General features: G+C 38.6%; 1 protein-coding gene across 15 annotated transcripts in view; it reads right to left on the reverse strand.

Moving 5' to 3' along the window:
* The window catches only part of ATF7IP (activating transcription factor 7 interacting protein), an 84529-nt gene extending 61283 nt beyond the window's left edge, over positions 1-23246 (reverse strand). For 4 of the 15 annotated variants that reach the window (XM_026794557.2, XM_014268222.3, XM_074539471.1 and 1 more), the window contains exons 1-3: positions 22969-23243; positions 21352-21456; positions 19632-19708 (exon numbers count right to left, since the gene is read on the reverse strand). In XM_026794557.2, the coding sequence (XP_026650358.2) occupies positions 19632-19642 (11 nt within the window). In that variant the 5' untranslated portion in view covers positions 19643-19708; positions 21352-21456; positions 22969-23243. Of the gene's footprint in view, positions 1-7005; positions 7504-7523; positions 7988-19631; positions 19709-21351; positions 21457-22710; positions 22870-22968 lie in introns of those variants that run through there. The other 11 variants (XM_014268228.3, XM_014268227.3, XM_074539473.1 and 8 more) reach the window with 8 other exon arrangements.
* Positions 23247-24723: the final 1477 nt, after the last annotated feature.

Here is a 24723-nt window from a genome sequence, read left to right on the forward strand (position 1 = left end):
TTATTTTCAACTCTTATTTATGAACATACATAATAACAACATAGACAAACAGGATGTCAAACAGAAACTACTATGAATGTGTTTGATTTTAGGGCAAGGTACACTGCAAGGCCCAAGAATCCAATTCTACACAGGAAAGGTTATTTTTGGAAGTCCAGACTAGGGAACATCAAGCAACGGACAAATTCTTTAAGTGCCTGTCAGAAACGCCTTTTCCGGTGGGTTTTTTAATTCTAAGAATTCGCATGAAAAAAAATCAGGATAAACTTGAAGTGCAATGCAATACAACACGTTTTTTGTATAAGCTCCACACACCTACAGAATTTGATTAAAATGAGCACTCTTAAAATTCCCACAAGCTTGAACTGTTTTCATACCTAGGTTTCAACCATCACAACCCATCTTCCACCTGCAAAATTTCATTTCAGAAGAATGCTTGAAACAGCTCACAACAACTAAGAAGTTAGATCTCAAAATATGGTGCAATGAGGAAAAATATTGAAAGCAATTGATATTATTCAGATATAATGAAATACTTTTTTCTCCCCATTCTGCAACTGCAGCCCATGCATGACTAATCAAGTATAATCCTGCATCAATTGTGAATTGTGAAGACAAGTCAAGGAACAGGAAAGCTGGCGCTTATTGCTACTAGAATATAAAATGTAAGACCAAAATACTTGGCAGAAAGTCTTGTTTATCTCTAGAAAAACATAAATATGCAAAATAAGTTTTATTGGCAGGTTTTTGTTTCCCATCCCAAAAGGTTCACCAAAATGAGGAATAAATTGGAATAAAATTTCATTAAGTAATTTCTTTAGAAATCCTGCTTCAGACAGACTCACTTTACAGCAGCAGTGTATTCATCTGTGGCTACCAGAGACTACCACAGTTGCTAAGCAACATCTTAGTTTCATCTCTGTTTTGATATTTGCCATTTTGGCATATTCACTGCAACCCTACTTATTCTTTAAATAACCTCATCTCATTCCACTCCTTTCAAAACTGTTTTATGAAAGGCAATAAAATAGATTTTTCAGAGGGGAAAAGGGGGCGTGGGAGAAGATTCTTTCTTCCTATGCTTTTCTAAGTATCTATGTGTAGATAAAATATCTTAGAATATTTGCATGGTACAAGAAATAATCACCACAAGTGCCACAGAAATCTCACAGACATTCAGCAATCATCCTGGTTTCTCCACCTAAGTTCAGCAAGGACAGGAAGTAGAGAATTTCATACTAACAGGAATATAAAAAAATTCATACCACATAGCAATTACCATATTATCTAGATTTATTCTACAATGGAGTAAAATACTATTCTGATACATGAGATTGAACTCCCTCAGTTAAAGAATGCGATACACGATCCCATACATGTTCTTCTATCTTACAAAAAAAGAACCAATATAAATGACCTTCAGTGACTCTGCCAATACACAGACATCAAGCAGCAGATGTCACAGTGGCAGGAAATGAAAAAAGACTGCAAGAATCCACACAGTCAACATATTTCTGTAGATAATATTGCTATGAGGTTACTGATCCTTGAGAGACTGCCCTCACTGTCATCTAATCCAGAGGGGTTTCCTATGCAACAAGACAGCATCTTATGCCCTGGACAGCTACTCTGCACAATTTGCATACAGTTATAAAATTCAAAAGAGGCAACAAGCTTTTCAGAACTCTAGCAAAATAAGCAGCACCACTGGTATGCAGTACCATCTTAAATACTTTAGTCAATATCCATACACAGAGTCCCATTCTCTCCTGCCTTTATTAAGTAGCACTTAAGCATTAAGAAGTACTCTTCAATGTCTTCTTAAAAGGGTTCTGTTACATTAAGTAAATACTGTGACATCTCTATTTGGATTAATGATTGAGGAAGAATGAGAAGAGGACGAAACGCTAATGATTAGGTGTAAACTCTTGTGATGAGAACTGCAAATAGCTATGTTTCTACGAAATACTAAGTAAGTGGAATCATGCATGCACTTCAGGCAACAGTTTTTCAAATCATTACCTTAAAATGATCAGGGAAAAAAGCAAATGCTTAATTACCCATTTGAAATAGGAGATGACAAACCTAATGTTACACAGAAGTCTCAAAGATGTATAGTAAAAAACCAATTATCTAAAAGCAACCCACCTATTGGACTTCCTCATCTTGCACTATGAATCTTAATAAAAGGGAGTAAATTAGCAAGTGCTGTATCACTTTAGCTGCTAAGTACTATTTATTTTCTGTGTTGTGGGATGACCAAATGTCAACAGCTATATCTGTAGTAAAATCCTAGTAGAAAGAATGTGAAGTATTTTCTGTGAATTACAGCTTGGTGTTAATATTACAAAGGAATATGGACTTCTAAACATAAGAAACTGAAATTAAAATCTGTAGTCTGAAGGCATTTCTTTTCCATAACAATGGAAGAATTAATCTTTGTGTTTCCTCAGCTTCTCAGTCTAAGATCCTTGAAGAAGAAAGCAGGAAAAAGATATGCGAGGTGTTCTTTGTCCACAGCAGTCAGCAAGTTCTCATGTTAGGTTTCTTACAGGACACAAAAGCAAAATAAAAAGGAAGATTGAAGACATGATCCATGTAGTCAATAAAGACCTTTGTCTTTTAGATTAAGCAGCTACAGGCCTCAAATGAGATCAACTTACACTTCCTAAAGTATTTCTTATGTCTGTTTATTAATGACCTCAGTGAGGCCTGCTATTATGCAAGATGCACAAGTAATTCTGGAAGGCTTTCCCAGGTTTAAACTTCACATCAAGGATGACAGGCTTTACATTTTTTTCCTGATGAGTTCTTTTCAAAGCCACCATAAGCCCCAGTTTGCAGTTACTCAGTACCATCACCTCTGCAGGGTTGCTGGCAGCAATTGTGTGGACTGAAGTCAGCCATTAACGTTTTGTTCATGCTGACTAGTGACATCATACACACCAACTCACTGAACTTAGGAAATGCACATAGATATACCATCTGTGTAGGACATCAGAAAACCAGGCCTAGAGCCACCTCCAACTCCAGTGTTGCATTCCTGAGGGGAAAGGATGGAAGTAATCAAAAGCAGAACACATTTCTTCCAGTAATGAGGTCACTGCTTTGCTTGCTAATGCAAATTTTCAAAAATAAAACAATATCATAAGTTCATGAAGCATTGATAGTCTGCACGGAACATCAAACTAGGATTCACAGTATAATATAATACCAAAAAAAGGAGCTGCAAGTTTACCTCCACCGATACACTACTTGACAATGATTTTGCCAGAACAGTATGTAAAAAGTTTTTGAGCCAAAAAACAGTGGCCAGACTGTAGTGATACTGTCCAATGCATTCATGAGTTGGTAGCACTTGGTCTGCAAAAGACAACTTCTTCAGTGAAGAGCTCAAAGCAGTTCCACAAAAAAAAAAAAACCTTTTCATTTTGCTGATTTATGAGGTGGAGAAGCACCTGATGAAGCAACAATCCCATTTCAGAAACACATAAGTACATAACAATTTATACAGCTATTTTAGACTGCTTGCCTTCCCAAATTTCTTAAAAAATCATATGGAGAAAAATGCATTTGCACAGTTACTCAGGTAACCATTTACAAGAAACTTCATTTTTCTTGCCTGGAAGTTTCCCAAATGCGACTCAGGGTTAGATGTCAGAAGCAGACAGTAAGAATTATACTTTAAAATGCCTCAATTGATAAAATATATAAAAGACACAAAGGAAAGTATATTTAATTTTGACCATTTAAGGTTTGCTTGTAAGCCAACCTCCAGAAAGATTCTGCCCAGAAACCTGTAACATCAAAAGGAACACCTGTCCACAGTCTGTCTCGTGCCTGCTAACCCAGCAAGCCAACATGCTTGCTTGATTCCTGCAAAGGACAGGCTGCAGTTTCACCTCATCCAAAAAATTAAAGGCTAGATTTCTCTTTGAATGAGTGAAGAATCATTATACATCCTTTCTTCATGTGCTGGCACATAGCATAGCTGAACTGTTTCCTGATAACTTTTCAGACTAACTACAGACTGGCCTGATGAATTTGTATGCATACCACCTCTCCCAGGCTTGCATTTGCAACCATAAGACTGTTTTACTTATATAGCCCCAAGGTGAATATGACCAGGTCATAATAATTTTTGTGCTTTTTGCCAGGACTCCTCCTAATTTTTCAGCATTGTAAAATGCCAGTGAAGACAACAGGACTGCAACCTGTATTGAGGCATAATTCACATCATCAGCATTTAGTAACATCCAGGAATATAACTTTATAAAGAATACTTTCTTTTCTCTGTATGCTATAGAATCTCAGACTCCCTACATTACCTGTCTATTTTGGGCTTTACCTATCTACTTTGAAGTAAGTGTGATCCCCACTTAACTTCCAGGACAGAGTGTCCTGTCAAGCAAATGTGTTTTATGTTGGATGGTCCGTAGATGTAGAAATCTGATTTTAGTGTGCAAAGGCAACACATACAATTTAATAAATCTAATAAATGGTGTTTGGGTCGCACTAAATTATCCTGATGACTCTGTAAGAGTCAATCTGTCCATCCTCTAAGTTAAAAAATAACTATTTCACAATACCAATCATAAACTCTACTTGGAGCATGATTGCTACCCTCCACCATTCAAAAGCTTTAAAAATCAATTTAATGTTTTATCGATACAGGATTTGGGGAGGGGAAGTTGTTATTTAAGGAGTATCAATGAGTCAGTCCATTAAAGATACTGGGTATTTACACCAAGAAATTTTGTTCTAAAACAAATTAATTAGGATATCCTTTTTATAATAGTGTTTCAGCAATTTAATAATTGATTGAAATAATATTCTTTTGCATTGATCGAAATAACAGTTTTTCGCATTTACTGACACACTGTTAATCCTCCATGATTTTTCTCCAGACCTTTTCAAAAAGTCTTCAGGGTCTTCCACAGTACCAACTTTATACTGAGTTACTGGGAGGGACATCTCAGAATTCTCAGCCAATTATTTTAAAACTCCTGGATTCAGATTACAAAGACCTCCTTATAACCTTTGCTAAGAAATATCTATCATGGAATCTTTAGTATCTTCCTTGTAACTTCAGTGCTTCAAAAACTTAGGTTGTCTACATAATCTTGTAATATAATCTCACTTTCATAAAAATAATTCTAAAGTAACACCAAAATATTTACTGTGATATATCTTTTTTCTTTCACTATGATTTTGTTATCATCATCACCTACATTACTGTTAGAATTCTTAATTCTTAACAAATATCACATTTGTTATTGTTTGCTTTACCTGTCAAGGTTTTCCTCCCAGGAACATTTTATTTTAATCAGTTTTCTACTTTTTTCATGCCCCACTCAATGCCATTTCTCCTCTACCATACTAACGCACTTCACAGAAAAGAGAGAGCGACCCTGAACTGTTTCCTTCACATAGCAGTGAAAGCAAGATTGGTTCTAACAGAATTTGACATTTATGGAAAACTTTATAGGCGTTAAAGGTTTCTAGTGTAATTTAATGTGGGGAAATGTACGATACACTTGTGTTTGTAATCTCTCTCACACATGCCCATTTTTTACTTTTTGTAGTCTGGACATGCATATAAGCAGACAAGCAAAATTCTGTCCATATAAAATCTTAAGTTAGCACAAAAAAGCTATCCAAGGTTTCAAAGTGTATGAGCTGTCTACAAACTGCAGCTCATTTGGCCCATACTGTAGGCATGCAGCATTTTTCTCTGCCATATGAATGGGAAAGTTTACCTTTCTCTATCACCGTTAATTCCTCCCCTCTGCAATATCAACCAGCTATGGTTCTCCTTCCTAGCATATTTATTACCCTACTGGCCTTAATTCCCAGGCTATTTCAGAATGCCTCCAATACTTTTAATATCTATCACTACAATTTTAACCTGTAATTATTTATCTGCTTACTTTGTTCTTCTATCTCTTCAGTTTCATTCTCTTCAATTAATCTTATTTTTCCTTCAACCAAAATGGGCCTTTCTACTTCCAGTTCCACATCCCTGTCTTGAGCTGATGTCTGCCTTTAAGTGGCCATGTTTTGTTGGTTTGCTAATGCATCTCCAGTTATCTCTTTTCTCTAGGTCAGTGACCATCCTTTCAAATAATTTTCTCCTACCATCTCTCATTTCCAGTCTTCCATGCTGTCATTACTTCAACTTATAACATAGAAACAACATAAATGTATTTGTGCAGAACCAGCACATCTGCCCCATGCAGCCATTTCATGCACTACATGCATAACCACAATAGAGCATATTATGTAATTAACAACGATTTTACTAAAATTTCCTGCTTTAAGGCAAGGTTATTGTCCTCTCAGGGGGAGAGATCATAAGAACACCCTATTCTAAGGTGGTTCCCTTCTTACAAAATCAGCTTTTTAAAATGTACATATAGGTATTTAGGAAAGTATATATACTAAAAGATTCATGGACAACAGTTCAGTATCTAATTGCTTTAACAGCTTTGTAATCTCAACAAGAAGAAAATTCAAATTACAACCCGGATAACAATGATCCTTCATAACACGATGAAGCCAAAGTACAATTGGTGGATTCAACTTTGTCAACTCTGCACCCCCTCCAGGGTAAGCTCTCACTATTGCTAAGCCTCCCTGTGCATCAACCAGTGTCACTATAGAGACAAAAATAACACACTAGCAAAATAGTAGAGGTTGGAATCAAACAAAAGCAGTAACATTACCAACAAAAACTACATACTGAAATTTTGAATATTTTTTAACTACTTAATTTTACTGAAGTAAATATTCTAGTAAATAACTTCTAGGTAACATTTCCCCTAAAAACAACAGCCCCAATATAATTACAACCAGAACAAATGACTTTTGGGTTTCCCAGAAAATGCCACTTGCATTGAAATTTAATTCCTGGCATTGTGCCAAGTGAGGGGGTGGGACCTAAATGAAAAATTAACTTCCAAGTTCTCTAACACATGAATGCACAAAATGAGTTGATTCTCTTACCTGGTGAGAAGATGGCACGTGCAAAATGAGCTTCCTCCTCTGAGTAAGCCACTGACATGCAGCTCATTTGCATAAGTATTATGAGCTACAAGTAGACTTCCAGGTCAGCCATCTTGATCCTAAGACCTTGTTTTGTTTACACAGCAGCATGAGTACTGGTTTTCAGCCAGCCTGAGCTATGCTGTTACACCTCAGCTCGCAGCCTACATCTGTTGGTTAAAGCCTGCTGGAATTCCTACTTCTCCACATAGTAGCTGACTGCGTCAGAGTGCCCCTGCAGCTCACTGAGCATGCCACAGCCTCTAAGGAAACTGTTGCAACTGCAAGTGCCTCCAGTTGTACTCTTTGTACTGCCTTCCGTGCTGCCAACTATGAGTGCTGCAGCAACTATGTGCAGTGAAGTACCTCCCACACACCACACTGTAGTACCAACAGGCAAAGATTTATTACAGCACAGCACAAGACAGCACACTGAAAAAACCCAAGAAAGCTGAAATTCCCTTAGGATTTTCACTTACTAGCAATCTAATTACACCTGGACTCCTTTGTACATCTTTTCACATTCATCAGTGCTGCTTTTTCTGTCAAGAAACCAGAGTGCTCCAGCAGCCCGTGTGAAGGAGAAGTCCATGACACATGTTCGCTGCTGCCGACAGGGAGCCAGACTGCAGTTACAGCTAGCTGGCGCCAGTAAAATTTACATAAAGGGGCCTGATTTCAAGCCTAAATTGCAGCAGGATATTGCTGAGCAAAGCCTTGCCCCTCCCAACGGGTTCTAGAATACACCTTTCTAGGTATTTGCTTATTAATAATCCAGATCCGTGTCAGAAATCAAGTGCCGCTGTCATTGTTCATATAAATAAAATTTGCCAATAGTGACTGCAAAATAAATTGCAGCCTGTTTCAACAAGGATGCTACACACACATTGTTCATAGTCATTGTGAAACAGAAATAACACCAGAAAAATTACACTGCACTCAGCAACTAGGTATTCTTAACCTAGTATTTCCAGTATTTTGCAAATTTCCAACAAGAAATAAATATTAGTTCCAAGTAAGACAAATTCATTTTAATACTGACAAGTAACATGTCTGGCCATTTAATTTGTTGTTTCTATTTCACATTTAACTTTTCTTAATTAGTTAGGTGTAGGAGAGAAAGAAAAAAAATCTCTCAACATAATTATTTTTTCAAGTACCTCTAAGGTAGAGTAACAGGTAGCAGCAGAAGCTTGGATTTCAGCCTCACTTCGACTTTTAATACCTAATTTTAAAATTCTTACCTTCTTTCTTCCAGTCAAAGTTCAATTAAATAGAAGAATAGGTTACATTTGACAAAAATGTGTTCTAAAAGTCACTGTAATTTTTTTGGGGAAAGAAAAAAAAGGCTAGACTTTAAGAGTGAGAGTGTGTGTGTGTAAAGGATTAATTCACCATAGCTCTTCCCTCTTCACCTGCTGCCTTGCAAGAACTCTTAGGGTATGAAAGAACCACTGCAAATAGGTACACTATTATACCAGCTACAAACACAAATTTACCTTAAATAAAATCAAGTTTGGCTAGCTAGACATTTAGGCAGTTGTATAGGCAGCTGTAGTAGCAGCCTAGCACCACTTAGTGAAAAAGCAAAGTAATGGAGACAGGGATGCTTATTAATCTGAACATGGCAGAGCATCTCAGGACCATAAGAGCCTGCTTTACACCCCCAGTCTGTTCCAGTTCCCTGCACTGTTCTTCTTTAGGATGCCAACAGTGTCAAAGCTATACACAGTCAAATTATATGTCCCATTTTCTGCTGCAAGCATAATTTGTTCATTATGGCTGGTTCTAGGTTATTTGAGCATAACACAATATGCAATCTGTAATGTCAAAAAGATACTGGTTTTGTATCTGAAAATATTTAGCAATGTAAAGTATTCCTAACTTGTTGTTAAAATTTATCCTCACCTTTTGCATCCAAAACACCAGTCATTTGTAAGGGAAAGCTAATAATTTTTTCCAGAATGCCTATCACATTAAAGCGACAATCAGTAACATCTCTTCAATGTTACCTATATATTTGGATTTGCCTTACTTTCAGACTGATCTGTGTATGCTAGCGCATCTAAGCCCATGCAAAATACATCTTTCAGTGATTCTGTTGTCATTTGCAGAATGAATCACCGGATTAACAGCTTCTGAGCTTAAAAAGAAAGGGCACCAGTGCTGCTTTAAAAAACAAAAAATTAAACCCCTTATATTTCCCAAATATAGCCATAGTCCTACCCTCCCCCCAGCTCTATTGCGTTATGCACGAATACCTGAATGACAGTACTGTTCTTAACACATTAAAACACATACTGTAAAAATTAGAGCCTTGGAGCATTTTCTGTTCCACGCTCCAGTCCGCTATGGGAAATCCATGCCTGAACATGCCGGCAGCTCCCGCGGGCGAGCTTGCATCTGCAGTCTGCGGGAAGCACCACCCCGCTTCCAGAACGTTCAGGCAGAGTCACCCGCACCCCTGGCTGCGCCTTCCTCCCTCTCACACCCTCCCTGGTTATGACAAAGCTCCGTTTCAAACCCAAAACGTTTTCACAGAGAGGAGGAGCCATTGATCTGGGAGTTTGAAACGCACCAACTCGGTTGCGCAGGGCAGAGGGGCTGAGCCCCTGACCAGCGGCAGTCTCTGTCTGCTGCACACAGGGCTGGCAACCGACCCCAAATAATGTACCGGGACCCTTCAGCAGCCTCCCAAGGACTGGGTTTGGGTAGCGTTTTTTTCTTTCCAGCTTGGGCTTCCCCCCCTCCCCCCTCCCCTCGGGCGGGGGAGCATGGTTTGTTTTGTAGTTTGTTTTGTTTTTAGTAGGTGACTCTGAGACAACAAATCATGATATACTCAATCATAATACTCCGGTGACTGGCACTACAGAAAAAGCCAAAACGTCTGCCTGCCTTCTGCACGTTTTGCCCATGTCGGTGGAAACGCCCAAAACCTATTATATTCTCAGAGCCAGCTCTTTTCCTTCGACATGCAAACGACTTCCTAGTCCCTCACGAGAAGTAACCTTAAACAGCAGATGTTGCAGTCAAAAGTAGTAAGATCAGCTGTGTTCAAAATAACTACTATTAACTGCATGGGTTCCATAGGTGCTAATCAAAGACAACATCTTCAAATATCGGTTTGGTTCTCTCAAAATAAGTAGACAAAAAACGTCACAGAAAATTATTTCCCCAATCCAGACCATTTTAAATATTGACGCATTTAATTGACCAAGTTTGTCTAAAATAAAAAGGAAAAATAAACATAAATCCAACCATTATGAAATCTATCACTAGTACCTTGACCTAAAAAACCCAAACCAAACCAAAACACCAACAAATCTTAAACAAACAAAAAAACACCCACCACAGAGCAAATGAAAATGAAAGGCCCTGAGTCTTCTGACACTAGTCCAAGACACTCCCTTCCCCGATTTTTCCTCTCTAAACCAGAACAGATCAAATTACTATTCACTAGTCAGCTTAAAGTTTAGTAACTCACAGAATTTTCTCACATTAGTGTTCAAAAGATACAGAAAATGATGTACATTTCTGAAACAGAAAACTGTCAATCAAATGATTATCTTAGCTGCTGTGGTTTATTTGAAGATATTTTACAGCAAAAGGCTGTATCAGCAGAAAGAACAGGAAGAGCAGGAAATGGGGGAGGGAGGACTGAAAATAATTCTATCTGCTTTTGTGCTGTAGAAAAGAGATGAGAAAGTGCCTAAACCAGGTAAGTTCCAGGCTGTAACAGTCTAATATGTTGCACTCCCTTTCTTCTAGAAAATCCTCAGTATGAGTATTCTCATCAACTTCAAAACTCCTACATTTTGCTCACTTAAATTTACATGCAGAATTTTGTTATTTACTAAACAGCTGACTGATCTCAATCTGAAAATCAAGATGATGGAAGACAGTAAATAATTTGGCTTATTCATAATTCCTTCAAAGACAGTACATGCTTAAAAAGTCTACTAAATTTTACAGCTAAATAATAAAGATCCAATTCAACTGTTTAATAGCAGTTGTAACATGAGTAAGTATTTAAGATTGCAGACAGTTCTAAGAACTTGGTAACCATTTACTTCCACCTAAAGAACCAAACAAGTCAGCTGTTTTAAAGTGATTGCCATATACTAAACAGTACTGAATTTATTCAGCAGTCTGTTCCAGTCCATTGCAAATCCTGCCTGAAATCATTTGCTCCCAAATTTCTATCAAAATAGAAGATGCAGCTGCGCAAATCAAGACAATTCAGAACTTAAGGAGAATCATAAAAAAATAATCAAGCCATGTTAGAATGGTTCCAAGCAACTGTGATTTAGTGAAATACTATCCAAATAAGTTAGTGTACAAATGAAAAAATAAAGTTGTTACAGGAAAACTCCTCTTTTAAAGTACAGCCTTTGCAAATAAAATGCAAAAAAAGGGAATACGTTTTTTCAGAGTAAACTACTGGTTTTCTTTTGGAAATGGTATTTCTCTTGGGAAAAAAAAATTAAGTACATTTGAGAGTGCTACCCTAATAGAAATACATCTAACTCCTGATAGGTAACCTTGAAAGATAGACTACCAGCAGTACAAAGCTATTTTTTCTAGAATACACAGACACAACTATACTGATTTCAGTCTGACAACACATCTTGCATTAAAACTGTATAGCAATCAATTCAGCTGAAGTCATTACTTCATTACACACATCTATTTTTAATTCAAAGCATGAACATCTAATTTAGGTATTTAATAAAGGTGGTGGGGGGAGGGGGGTGTTTTAGCATCCACTCAAGTACCCTGTTTCTTTGACTTTTGGTGGTTTTCATTTTCTTTTTGATTAGTAAGAAAGACCAAACTATTAGCACCATGGGAGTGAAAAGAGATTATACTTTCAGCTACTAGTACAACCATAAAAAAAGCATTACAATGTACTTGGATTTTTGAAAATGGGAACGTACCCCATATGCAAAACCTACCATACTTTTAGCATTCTAACACCTACTTTAGGAAAGAAAAAAGAAAACCAACCAACAATACCCCAAACCAAACCACACTACCCATGCAGTTCATGGAACAAAACACTACAGCTCCCTGCTGGGCCAGTCACATTCTGTACAGCACTTCCAAAAATGGAGCCATGTTCAAAATGGCCTGTTAAAAAGCAGAGGAAAACAAAAACCAAAGGGAATGGGAAACACAGAGACAAGAATTTTTCTCTGAGCCCTGGCAACCACTCCATACATTTTCTGCAAAATGGGAATAAGCTTACTCAGCTCACAGAAAAAAAACTATGGGCAAAATAAAATTCACTAAAAGGACTATGTAAAAGACATGGTCTAAAAATACTGTATTTTATTCAAATATAATACATATGAAAAACACTCTTTCTAATGATTGTCTAAAATACTCTACTTTTCAGGCTTCCATTAAAGCACACTTTAACAGAGACATCTTAACAAAACAAAGAGCACTGGGCAATATTTATATGCCTGCCGTTCTTTTTAAAAAACCCAACCAATCATAAACCTAACTCTCAAAAACCAACAAACCACCACAGGATGTGTATGGTTAAGTATGTTTTAGATATAAAATTTCATCCCCTTCAGAGATTATAAAGGAGAAGTTTGGTCATCTCAAAGAATGAAATGTTTCTGCTTCCTGTGAACAATATAAGTTACTAACATCTGGAAATAATGAGCAATAACTGACTAAACACACAAATGTCAGTAATCATTTATAAGACTGAGGTAAGGATAACTCAGTATTTTGCAGAAAACCAGAAAGATTATTGTTGCGCTGCATTATTAATTTACATTCATTAGATGAGATAAAGTATGGTGTAAATTGTCAAATTTTATCAAGATAAATGTGTTTAATTAGGATTTGTGATTTGAATTTTCAGACATTTCAAAGGATTCAAATGTTCCCAGGATCTTAACTATCTTACTCAATCAAAAGAAGCCACTATGAACCAAAATCTGCTGTAAATCAAATTCACCAAAGTTCCAATAGCAATAAAAAACTACCGACCTACTTTTTATCACCTCTGATCACATACTTGCATTTCTTATCCTAAAGTAGAAAAATTCTATGACCAATTACTTAAAAAGTTACTGTTGACTGAAATAACTAAATCATCTCACCTTAAAAATTCTGGATTTTACTGACTTTATTTCTTTTTATCAAATGAACAGAATAAACATGGATAAACAACATCTCCTGAGAATCTGACATACTAAGTCTGCACAGAATATTCAGTGTCTTTATAAACACCGTGTTGCCATTAACTGTGTAACATAATACATGAAAAAAAAAATTTAATACTAATTTAACCACTAAGTGCTTTGTTAGACATTATAGTGAAAGCACCAAATTAAAGTGCAGAAATTCTGAGGAAGGACTAAACTTGTCAGCATTTAGACTAGCTTTCACAGCCCTAGCACTAAGTTCAGCTTCAGCCAGGAAAATACTGTGAGCCACCAAGCTCATCTGCTGCTCCTGATACTTCTGGAGAACTTCAAGAAGCTTCCTGTTTACTTACTCTTGGTTTAACCTATGTGCAGCTTAGAGAACCCATGAAGACCTGAACTAGGTATAAAACACAGAACAAGGAAATTATACAGTCATGAACAAAAATGCCTTTTTTCTTCTTTTCTGTTGTCCAACTTGAGCATTACTTTTGAGCATTTACAAGTTGAGCATTACTTTTCTCCTACTTTCATCTCCCTGGAAACAGTACCTTCTAATGACTTTTAAGGATGACAGCTAGGTCACCATCCAGTACCAATAGCAAAATACATGAGGCCTGTGAAACCACTAACACTTTGAAACTCAGATTTCAATTAATTTATACAAAAAAAAGAACAATAAACTTCAAAACTTCTATCTTCTCATTTGTAGTAAGTCCATCAAATCGGTAGTCTTATTCTAAAGTAGCAAATAAGTGCTACCTACAGAACAGTTAACATTTATATAATTACTGTTTTTCTAATATATTCATACAGGCATTGTAATTATCTACCACTGGAAAAGTTATACATTGAAAACATGATAAATCTAATTGCTTGGTTTCAAAAATATAATGAAGTTCATAAAGCGTTTATTTCATTTTTCAGTAAAAGTATGAGGAAAGCATTCGAGAAAGGGACAGCACAGAATGAGTGCTCTTCTGGCGTGCTAAGAAGGTAAGCCAGAACAAAATAATTGCATTAGCAAGACAAATATGATATTTGACCTGTCCCATCTAATCTACCCTGTAACTGAGACAAGATAAAGGTCTGTGAATTAATTCAGTGTGAAAGCAAAGAGAAAACCAAAAAAGCGCAAATAAAAAAAAATCCAAAATACCAACAAAAAAAAAAAAAACCTGAAAACTGAACTCTAAATATCAAACCACTAACAAATCAGCAAAAAACCAAAACCCACTACAATTGACCAAAAAAAAAAAACAAAGACAACAGCATTGCAATATATTTTATAGAGCTTAGAAATAATTTTAACTGTGTCTAACCAAGGTTTTAAATTGCTTCACAGCAGAGTAGAGCTGGTGCTCACCTCTACGGTCCGGAGCACATGATGATAACAGCTCTGTTCATTTGCACCCAGTTAAGCTACACTGCTACACTGAAGAGCACTTTTTCAGCCATTCTGAAACTGCTCTCTCAGCTGTACTGAAAATAACACTTAAGATGGCTGCAGCGTTCACTCAAGCCAATCAGTGACAACTCAGCAGGAGGTAAAACATTTACACAGCAAAGCACCTCTGTCTTTACCACACTGCAACAAACTGCAGAGGTGGAAGGGGTGGGTACCTGCAAGCAGAGGAGTGGTTTCTTTGACAGGCAGGAAGTGGTTAATGCACAGCTGCAGCACTGCAGCTTCCTTAGCACCACTGGTGAAGGGAAAATCAAAATAAACCAAAACCAAGCAAGAGGCAGCCCTTCCAGGCCTGTGATCCAGGGTTTGTGTCACATGCTTCAAATCTCTCACAACTGCAAGGCAGTTCAGAATTCATGAATTCATGTCACATATTAACAGTCACGGATACAGAGTCGGATCACACACAGAGCTGACAAACATTAGGGAACAGTTTTCAAGAGCAGGCTCACTTCAATGCTTCTAAAAAAAAACCAAAAAAAAAAAACCCAAAAAAACAAAACAACCAATTTAAGAAGTTAATCTACAGCCTTGTAACTGCTCCATCTACTTCAAAATAGTCTGTAACATTAGTTGCCAAATAAAAATTTTACTTGGGGAGGAAAAAAGGATGTCTGCTTTAGCAAAAACCCCAAGAACATTCCAGAATTTCAATGCTTAGAGAAATCTAGTATCTAACTTCTTATGACTGCAACGCAGCTTGTTGTCTAAGTTTTTCAAAGAAGGACTGTATCTGGAATCACTTAAGGAATTTTCATGGAATCTCGTAACAGAGCAGTTCCTGAAGAACTGGTCTGAGAACCTATGGTGGGGACAATGGGGTTGTTAACCAGACACAAGTTTAACACAAAATTAAATCCAATACAGGTTTCACTCTATTATCTGTATATGGTAATGAAAATAATAATATTAATTATAATAATATAATAAATAATAACCAATCACGCACTCTCATAGAGGCAACACTGGATCAGTTCTGGAGGGAGCTCCTCTACATCTGCCTCACTTCTGCATAATCCAAATTTATCTACTTCACAGCAAAATACTTGCAAGAGTCCATGGGGCGATTCCAAAGAAAATCAGAGTTGAAATATACCTAGCCTTTTAACAAAAAATAATCTTTGTGATCCAAAATTAGCCCAACATAGTAAGCCACTCCCCCCTAAAAAGTAGAACAAGATGCCCTCCAACCGCTCCAATTATGAAAAGGTCTAGACTTATGTAACTGTGCATGTCTGTTGCTAGCTGTAGCTAGTTATTTCAGGATTGATTAATCATGCCAGCAGTAGTTGTCTGATGCACTCATCAGCACTACAGCCAGGATTTCTAACTTAAAAAAATGGTGAAACACACCATCTGGCTTTTCTTTTTGACCTTGTATTACCATGATCTGCAGTACAAGAAAGGGCACATGCCACGTATGAGACAGCTCCACTGATAGTACGGTACAGATTTAGAAAACTAAATGAAAATATACTTGAAGTTAAAAAAAAATATTTCTCGAAAAACACTTGTGAACATTGGAGAACAAATTCATTACAGCTAATTTGAAACTATCCATTACAATGAAGCTTTCCTTCACCAACACCTTGTATTAAAGTAAAAATCAGGTCTACAACCAAATCAAAAGATAAATTTTGTATTATCTAATTATGTATCCCATGTTGCTCACTCTGAGCACCATATACACCACACCATTCGCTTGTGGAAATTTGCAATAACTTGTAAGATTCCGAAATTTAAACCTAAATATTCCATTTGTATAACAAATATACATATACTTTGATTTCCCCAGTGACAATGTTTTTAATAGAATTCTGTGTTCAGTATGCCTACAAAATTTGTACATCAAAATGTGAATTCTGACTTCAAGTTTCACAATTTCAAGAATATCATCAAAAACATAGGGACATTCTAACCCAGAATCCAAAAGCTGCACTTGTACAACACTGCGTTTTATGTAACGCTGAGTCTTGGAACTTGACATATGGATGACAATGATTTAAATAGGTTTGAACAGGCAAAACCAACAAGTTTGCAAAAAAATTTCACAGAATGCTTTCCCTGAGCCAGAGAAAACAGAATCCATGTCACAGTCCTGTTGCTACAAATGTCTTGCTTTGTCAGAAAGGTTCAGGAACATGCAGAGACCGTAATACATTAACACAGACACATGGACGCAAAATATCTTTCTGAATAGTAAGGAAATCACATGCATTAACTTCAATGTCCAGTTCAATAGACCTCCATTAACACACAAAAGCGTGTTTAAAATAAAACCTGTTGTTTAAATAAACATAGACTTTGAATGGAATAAGTCCTCTGAAACTGGTTTATTAGCCCTGGAAATGTTAGACTGCACCCACACTACTGTGTAATTCTATACTAGCACGGGACTACAGTTTTTTCATTGCTACCTAGCATGGCATTTATACAGCCTCTCTAGTCAAAATTCCAAGAAAATAAAGCACTTTTGTAAGACTAGAGAATGGAAGTTAAGTTTAACATGTTACAATAAGAACACCAAACAACCTTTAATCCTGGCCTCTTTTGATAACATGCCAAAACATTACAATATCATCTCACTAAGTTCAGTTACTGGAGCCATAAATTAAAGTAAGACTTCCATTTTCCCAACTTCTCATGGACATCAAACAAGAACCGCAAGAGAATGGCATCCTGTTGTTTCTCTAGGTATTGCCCTGTGTAAACAACATCACCTTTGCACACACCTCTTAAATACCATTACATAGAGCCACTGTTCATACCAGGGCTCCTTCCTGAAGAATCAAGGGCAAGCAGAAATTTCTGTCCATTCAGACAAGATTTTAAGCATTTAAACATAACAAGTACAGGAGAGAACAACCAAAGCATGAATACTTTCTTTTGCTCAAATTAGATGCTTAGAAATCACTTTGCTCTGTCTCATCCACAAGTCCCTGTGTCCAAACCACATCCTATCCACTTTTCTAATTTACTCTCTTCCATTATTGATCTTTTTTGTTTTGTTGTGTGGGGTTTTATATGTTAGTTAACATTAAGCAGGAAAAACAGTTCTTACATTGATGAAATCAAGGAGGAACTACTATTTGTATGCAATTCAACTGTCGTCTCTAAATACTGTCTACTGAAAACCCTTTTTATTCCTATTTTCGCACAGGCCAGTACACTGATTTCAAGAAACATCTTGGCTCTCACTTGGGACATCACATATAAACACTAACTAAACTGCTGGGGGAAAGAAAAGGGCTCATAATCACAAGACAAGCAGCACTGAAGTTCAGAAAAGCAAAAGTCTGCACAACATTTAAGGACACTTCATTATTCCAAGCTTCTTGATGGTAGGATCAAAGAAAATTTCAGCGCATTGACTGAAGTCACCAAGCATTTATATTAATGTGTTTAACCCATTTCTGAAAGAAACAAAAAACTTGAACACAACTTCTTTTAAAAAAGACCTTATGGAAAGTGCAGCACGTTGGAAGCAAAGCTAGAAGTAAAATGGCAGCTTTTGGATTGTTTGGTTGGCGCTTTTCTTTTGACGGAGGAGAGAGAAGGGATGCGTTTTTGTTCAGGAAATTGTTCGGGGTTTTTTTTACCATAACATTTTTTGACACTACCGTGAAATTGAAAATAATACTTGAGACAACAAAAAACGACAGTTGTTAAAATAATCTGTGTGTTTATTTTGTCTCCCATATTCACAGCCATATAATTAATGAAATCTGTGCACTGACTATGGGAGTTTACTTGAAAGCATTTTCAGAAACCATACCTACAAAAAGGAAAAGACTTTTCCTGTATTACAAAAATTCATGTCACCCACAACGAAAGTACCTGTATTAGTTGAGCTAAATATTTCTGAAAATACATTTTAAAAAGTACTTTGCACCCAGCCACCTAATTCCCTAAGTTCTCAAATGATTTGATGTTGGTTCACGAAAGAAGTAAGTGCTAGCAATTCCTACGTATAGTTCTTAAATTATTTGTAACAAGCATAGCTCAAAACATAAAAAAAGGCATAGTTTGCTTTCCAAAACAAAAGTTTTCCCAGAGAAACATAAAAGGTATTTACACAACATACAAACATTTATTTACACAACGTCGTGAATTCTTCCACTATGATGGGATGCAAACTGACCTACAACTGAAAATCAGGCAGTTATTTAGCATGGTATAGTTAGTACCATGCTCTCAGCTACACCTGCAAGGGAGTCTTTACTTTCAGACAAAAAACCTGAAAGATGGGAGGAGGGATGGAAAGGGGAGGGCAGAGTTGCTGTTGAATATACAGGGAATTAAAAAAATGTACACCAGCAGTACTAAGCAAGATGAGGAGTGAGCAATGGAACTAGGGAATCCACGTTTCTTACAGATTATAAATATTGTCCTGCTGTTTTTCACTCAGGTTATCACCGGAGCCTTACTGCACCAAGCAAGTGAACAGTGGAAACTGGCCTAGGTACTGACTGACAGCAAATTATCTCCCCAAAACACCACATAATTTCAAACCTCCCTCACTACCAACACTGATAGCTTCTCCTCACTCCAGCAAATTTTTTCACAAGATTTGCAGGTATTAACTATAATGATTATTAATTATTAATAATTAATAATCATATTTGATGCTAACTATGCTATATATTTACTGAAAACAAACAACTCTTCCAAGAACTACTAAGAACAATTGTCAATCAATGTTCACATAAAACTGGTCTACTGTGCTAAAGATGAACAGGTTTCTTTTAAAAATTTTAGGGCTGTTGCACAATTTGAAATTTTTGCCACTTATCTGTATTGCAATTTTTCTTCTCAGCCAGAAAAACAACCTTGTTGGACACTTAAAAATTCTCCTAGCAGAATTCTAAATTCAACTCTGCTCAATTCATATCTAAACCATATTCACTGATTAAGACATTCTAAAGAAAGAACTTGACACACAACAGCCCTACCTTACTCCCATCCTGTATTTGGTTAAGTCACTGCCGCTTGATAAACAGCTTCTTACAGCACAGTGGAACTAGAAAAACTTTTTCATGCAGAAGACATAGCACAGTGAGTAGAACTGAAACACCAAGATTTCAAATATAAATCATGAAAACAGCATTTATGCTGACCAGTTTACAAACTACCACATATTTTATGTGAATAGGTCAATTCCTCAGACTAATGTCAGGTACTAGAGAAAACCAAGGAGACCAATGAGCGATGTTCTGCAAAAATAACGTTAGATTTCATTGCATTTAAGAGCAGCATTAAATAAAAAACATCAAGGAGGAGAAAAAAATCCCAGCTCCCCATACTCAAATATCTTAACAGTTCTGTAACTTACAACTTATTTTCTTCGTTTATTACTTCTTATGAAAACTGCAACGAACACGTGTCATTGCCGTAACTCGCAAATTAAAATCCATCACGTAAAGATGGAACTAACCCATACTACAAAACACCCCATCAAGAGTAGAATAAATACAAAAGAAAAATGCACTAACATGCAAACTACTGAGTAAGGACATACTGGTTTAAAGAATCTTTTGACCTTACTGCTTATATCTCATAAACGAACTTCACATTTTTGCCACATGTATTGTTTCTGACAATTAAACTGAAATAAACTTAGTGAATACTTACATCGTTAAAACATCTAAATAGTAAGAAATGATTTTTTTTTGCCTTATTTCGAAAACAACATATTTGGCTTAGTCAGATCCATTTCACGGTGAAAATATTTCTAGTTAGTAACAAGAAACACACGCAAATGCAAGGAAAATGAAAATCGAGTTACTAACAGCAAATCAGTACTTCAGAATTCACTGAACATGTAAAACATTTTTGTCTGCACCGAATTCAGTAAAATCAGTATTTAAACTTTAATAACTTTCATTAAGCTGTTCAGGCTCTTGCTCGGCTGGAAAAATCACCTTCCATGATGGTAGGAAAGCATATGCTTATGTGTTTTACGTACCCAGAGGAGGAATTACCAAAGGAACTTTTATAGAGAAATTCACATGCTATAGTTAATGTTAGGTTTCTAAGTTTTTGAAATGAGTACAATAAGACAAGCTATGGCCTATGAAGGTACAGGAAACATGGCAAAAAAGATGTATCTATTAGAATCAGCATCTCTTTGAAAACAGACTTCAAATGGGGTAGAAGATAGATGGTTTCACAAAAAAAGTCATCAAAATAACAATTTAAATTGATGCGTATAATTATTGTTGAATCATTTTACAAATGAACGGTACTGTGATTAGTTTTAAGTTTATACAACATCCAAACACTTTCAGTAAATTATTTCATAGAACAAAATACAACACTGTTCCATATTATCACAGAAAGCATCAGCTCAGCACTGCTACAGTTGGTAGAAAGGTTGCAGCTGATAAAAATACTGTTTACTCCAAGAAATGTTCTCCAAACTAAAAATGTAAGAAGAATCCAAAATTGTTAATATAATGCTCCCTCGATTATACACACATAAAAATTTAACTTGGTAGTTCTGGAGCATATAAGAAAATAATTGCTATATGTCAAGAATAACTAGTGGATGCAGTTACCACAATTCATAAAATGCATAAATCCTCATGAAACTGTTAACAAATATATTTTACAATTGGCCTGACAACAATCATTAGCCCCATTTCATGGGTCTGAAAGTGAGAAATTACCTACCCAAGATCACGTATCAAACAGCAGTGGTTTTTGTGTTTGATTTCTTCTCTTCCAAGAAATTCTTAGTATCTGCAGCAACACTCTCCTTCATACCTTCCTGTAGGACTGCAAAAACCAGCACCTAATTAGAACACCACTTATTTTTTATATTGATAGCTGATAAGTGTGTACAGATTTCATATTTAAATTATTCATTCCACACTTAAGCAGTGATTACGAACATTCTTCACTCTTCTGCTTTTGAAAATACGAACGTAAGTATTATGAACTGTAACAAGCGCAAGCATGTATTTTAACTTGCAAAAGAAAAACAAATAGTATGCTTGTAAAATATTCTCATCTTGCAGAAGTAAGTTCTAATAAACCTATTTATAATAATGCTGCATTTTCTTGTATAGTTTGGAATATTAAGCAAACATACCCATTAACATGCTCTTACTTCCACTGGTTAGCATAGCAAATATCTAGAGGTGTAAGTGATGTTTTTCTGTGACTGAAGCCTGCATTTTTAAGCTCACTGACTGCTTCCTAAAATAGCTGAGCTGTTCACCCCTTTATTTTAAGCAGGTACTTTTCCATCAAAGTTTCCATCCAACTTTTCTGCTAAGTCTACCTAGTCATGTGACACTACTTAGAATGATTTCAAGATTACCGTTAAGTAATAAAATATCTTACTATCAGCATTTCCACTGAATATCTGCCAACGACTGCAAAATCCAGAAAGATGGATTTGCTAGAAGAAAAAACTACTCCAGGGCAGAGCGACACCAGGCCTCAGAATTAAAGAAAAAAGCACTTAACTGGGAAAAGTTTGGATATTTAAAATATTTAATCTTAAGGATGAGAAGAGGTTCGAATGCACTTTCTTTACTTAGCACATGGCTTTAACTCTTTTGCCATGTTTTGATGTGGGCGACCATGACACCTCGAGGAACCGCTTGGGTCTTGTTTACTGGTGACACGACACGAGTAAGCACAACTCGACCTTCTCGGTTCCCATATAGAAACTGTTTGGTTTCCAAGGAACAAGCATACCCATAAAGTACAAAAATTGTGCCCTGGTGCCTGCCAGTGTAAAAACACCACCAATACTTTCCCCACGTTGCGTCCACAGTCCATGCGCTGCGATGTCCCACGCCCGCCGTGCCGGTGAGGCCCTTCCCGGCGGCGCCCACCACCAACCACGCAGGCCAGGCCAGCCCATTTCCGGCAGGGAGCGAGGAAACATTCTCGAAGCGCCCGACGCGCCCCTGTCCCACTCAAACACGCGCCCTCACCTCGCCTCGCCTAGGCCGCGTGAGGCGGGTCGCGCCCATGCGGGTGCCCGCTGCTCCCGGCACGCGCCCCCCTCAGACCCACCTGTGCCCGCGCCGCCACCGCCGCCGCCGCCAACGCGCGAAAGCAACGGGGACGCGCACGCGCGCCACCGCCGCTGCACTGGAGCCGGGTCACGTGCTCCCATGCATGCGCGTGTACAGCGCTGCAGCTTTCCGGCGCATGCGCACTGTTGTTGCAGCCGCTGCAGCCGCCGCCGCTGCAGCCGCCGCCGCCGCCGCCGCTGTGCTGTGCCGTGCCCTGCCCGCCCGGCCCCCGCGCCCCGAGCGCGCCCCGCCGTACCTGCGCCCTCGCGTCCCGCGGCAGCTCCCGCCCGAGCAGCCGCTGCCGCCCCTGCTGTACTGCCGCCGCCGCTGTGGATTTAAACTCGCAACGCGCCCCGGGCACAAACACCACCTCCCCCAGTCGCACACGCCGGGCCGCTATGCAAATGAACCCCGTGTCTCCTCCCCTCCCTCAGTTTGCTCCGCCCCCCCGTGGGCACAGGGGCCGGCAGTGGGGCGCTGCTCCGGAACCGGCCAATCGCAGGGCTGGCCATCTTGGTGGCATGCAAACAAGCCTCCGTGGTATTTAAATGAGCAGTGGCCCCGCCCCTTGGTGCGCAGCCGTGCAAGGGTAGACGCATTAAGCGCCGGGGCGCGCTGCGGCCGCTGCCGCTAGGGGGCGCTGTGGAGCACCGAAGGGCGGTGCCGGGAGCAGCCGGCCCAACCCCCCCTCCTTCCTTCCTCCCTTCCCTCTCGCAACTTCCCGCCACAGGAGCTGCGGCTACGTGGCCCTGCAGCCTCTGTGACACCTTCGAAAGCCCGCCTGCAATCTGCCAGGCTGCTTTATCAGTGACCTGCAATGCTCGCTGCTTGTCCCTTATCACACCTCATGTCCCGCTTCTGGGCGAGTGCTGTGCCTGACCAAAGCCCAAGAGGTTTGGAGTTGTTTGATAATGCACATTGAGGTTCAAGAGTGCCAAGAAACCTAAGGGTGGCTGTTGGCTCTGCTTTTAGGTGAAGCTGAAGCACATGGGTTATCCTGGATGAGCTTCAGGTCAAAACGACAATTTCCCCATCCACCCTCCATTTCTGCCTCCGGCAAGGGGGAGAAAAACACACGACCTGCTTTGACACGAGCTAGAACACTGTGTTCTTTGAACAGCCAAAGGCAGAACTGAGCAGCAGGTGGTCTGTGCCAGGAGGCATGGGTCAGGTCTAGGAGAGAGACCCATGGCTGTGCCCATAGAAGAGCATGTGTAGACTTCCCAGCAGAAGTAGCAGTCGTCTACTAAGCTGGTAGTGGAGAATCATGTTCTTTCCCTGTTGAGGCAAAGAAAGCTCACATTCTTCCTGGACTGAAGGTGTGAAAAACATAACTTTTATTTGTTTTCTTGGAAATTAAGCTAAATATAGATAAAACTTCTGTCTGTCATATATGGGCCAGGCTGGGCAATAGGTTTCTCTGTGCACATATGTTGTGAAACAGTATCTGTGACACAGCCCTTGTAAGAGCCTTGTCGGGTGTGCTTGGTGGATGGGCTAAGGAAGCTTTCCTGTGTGACTGTCCAGGAACCACTCTGGCAGTCACACTCACACCACCAAAGCTGGGACTGAAGCTGCTTCACACTCGCGGCTCCAGCAACCGATGGGTGATCCCCTTGACTCCCTACCCTCCCCACACTCTCACAGTCAGACCACGTTTCCTTACTGGTTTGACCCCAAGCTTCCCATAGCAGAGTCTCCAATATCTGGATCCTTAAAATAATAAAATCACAGTGCAGCAACAGAATCAGAGCTGAGGTTGGTGCCTTGGAGGGAGGAGGGATCCTGAATAAAGGAAGCCCTGGGTTTTTTACCCTCCTATTCTATGCACACTATAGTCTGAAGTGTTCCACCTGAGTCCTTGGCTCCTGCCATGTCTCTAAGTGTCCCGATCACATGGCCAAAGCCACAGGCCCTTTGCCTCCATTGTTGTGCAAAGGGTTGCCACCAGTTCACAGCCTCTTGCTCCTCTGGGGCTCCTGCCCCCCAGAGCTCAATCTGCAGCTGCACT

This window comes from Zonotrichia albicollis, chromosome 4 (genome assembly GCF_047830755.1).
Source record: "Zonotrichia albicollis isolate bZonAlb1 chromosome 4, bZonAlb1.hap1, whole genome shotgun sequence".
NCBI lineage: Eukaryota > Metazoa > Chordata > Aves > Passeriformes > Passerellidae > Zonotrichia > Zonotrichia albicollis.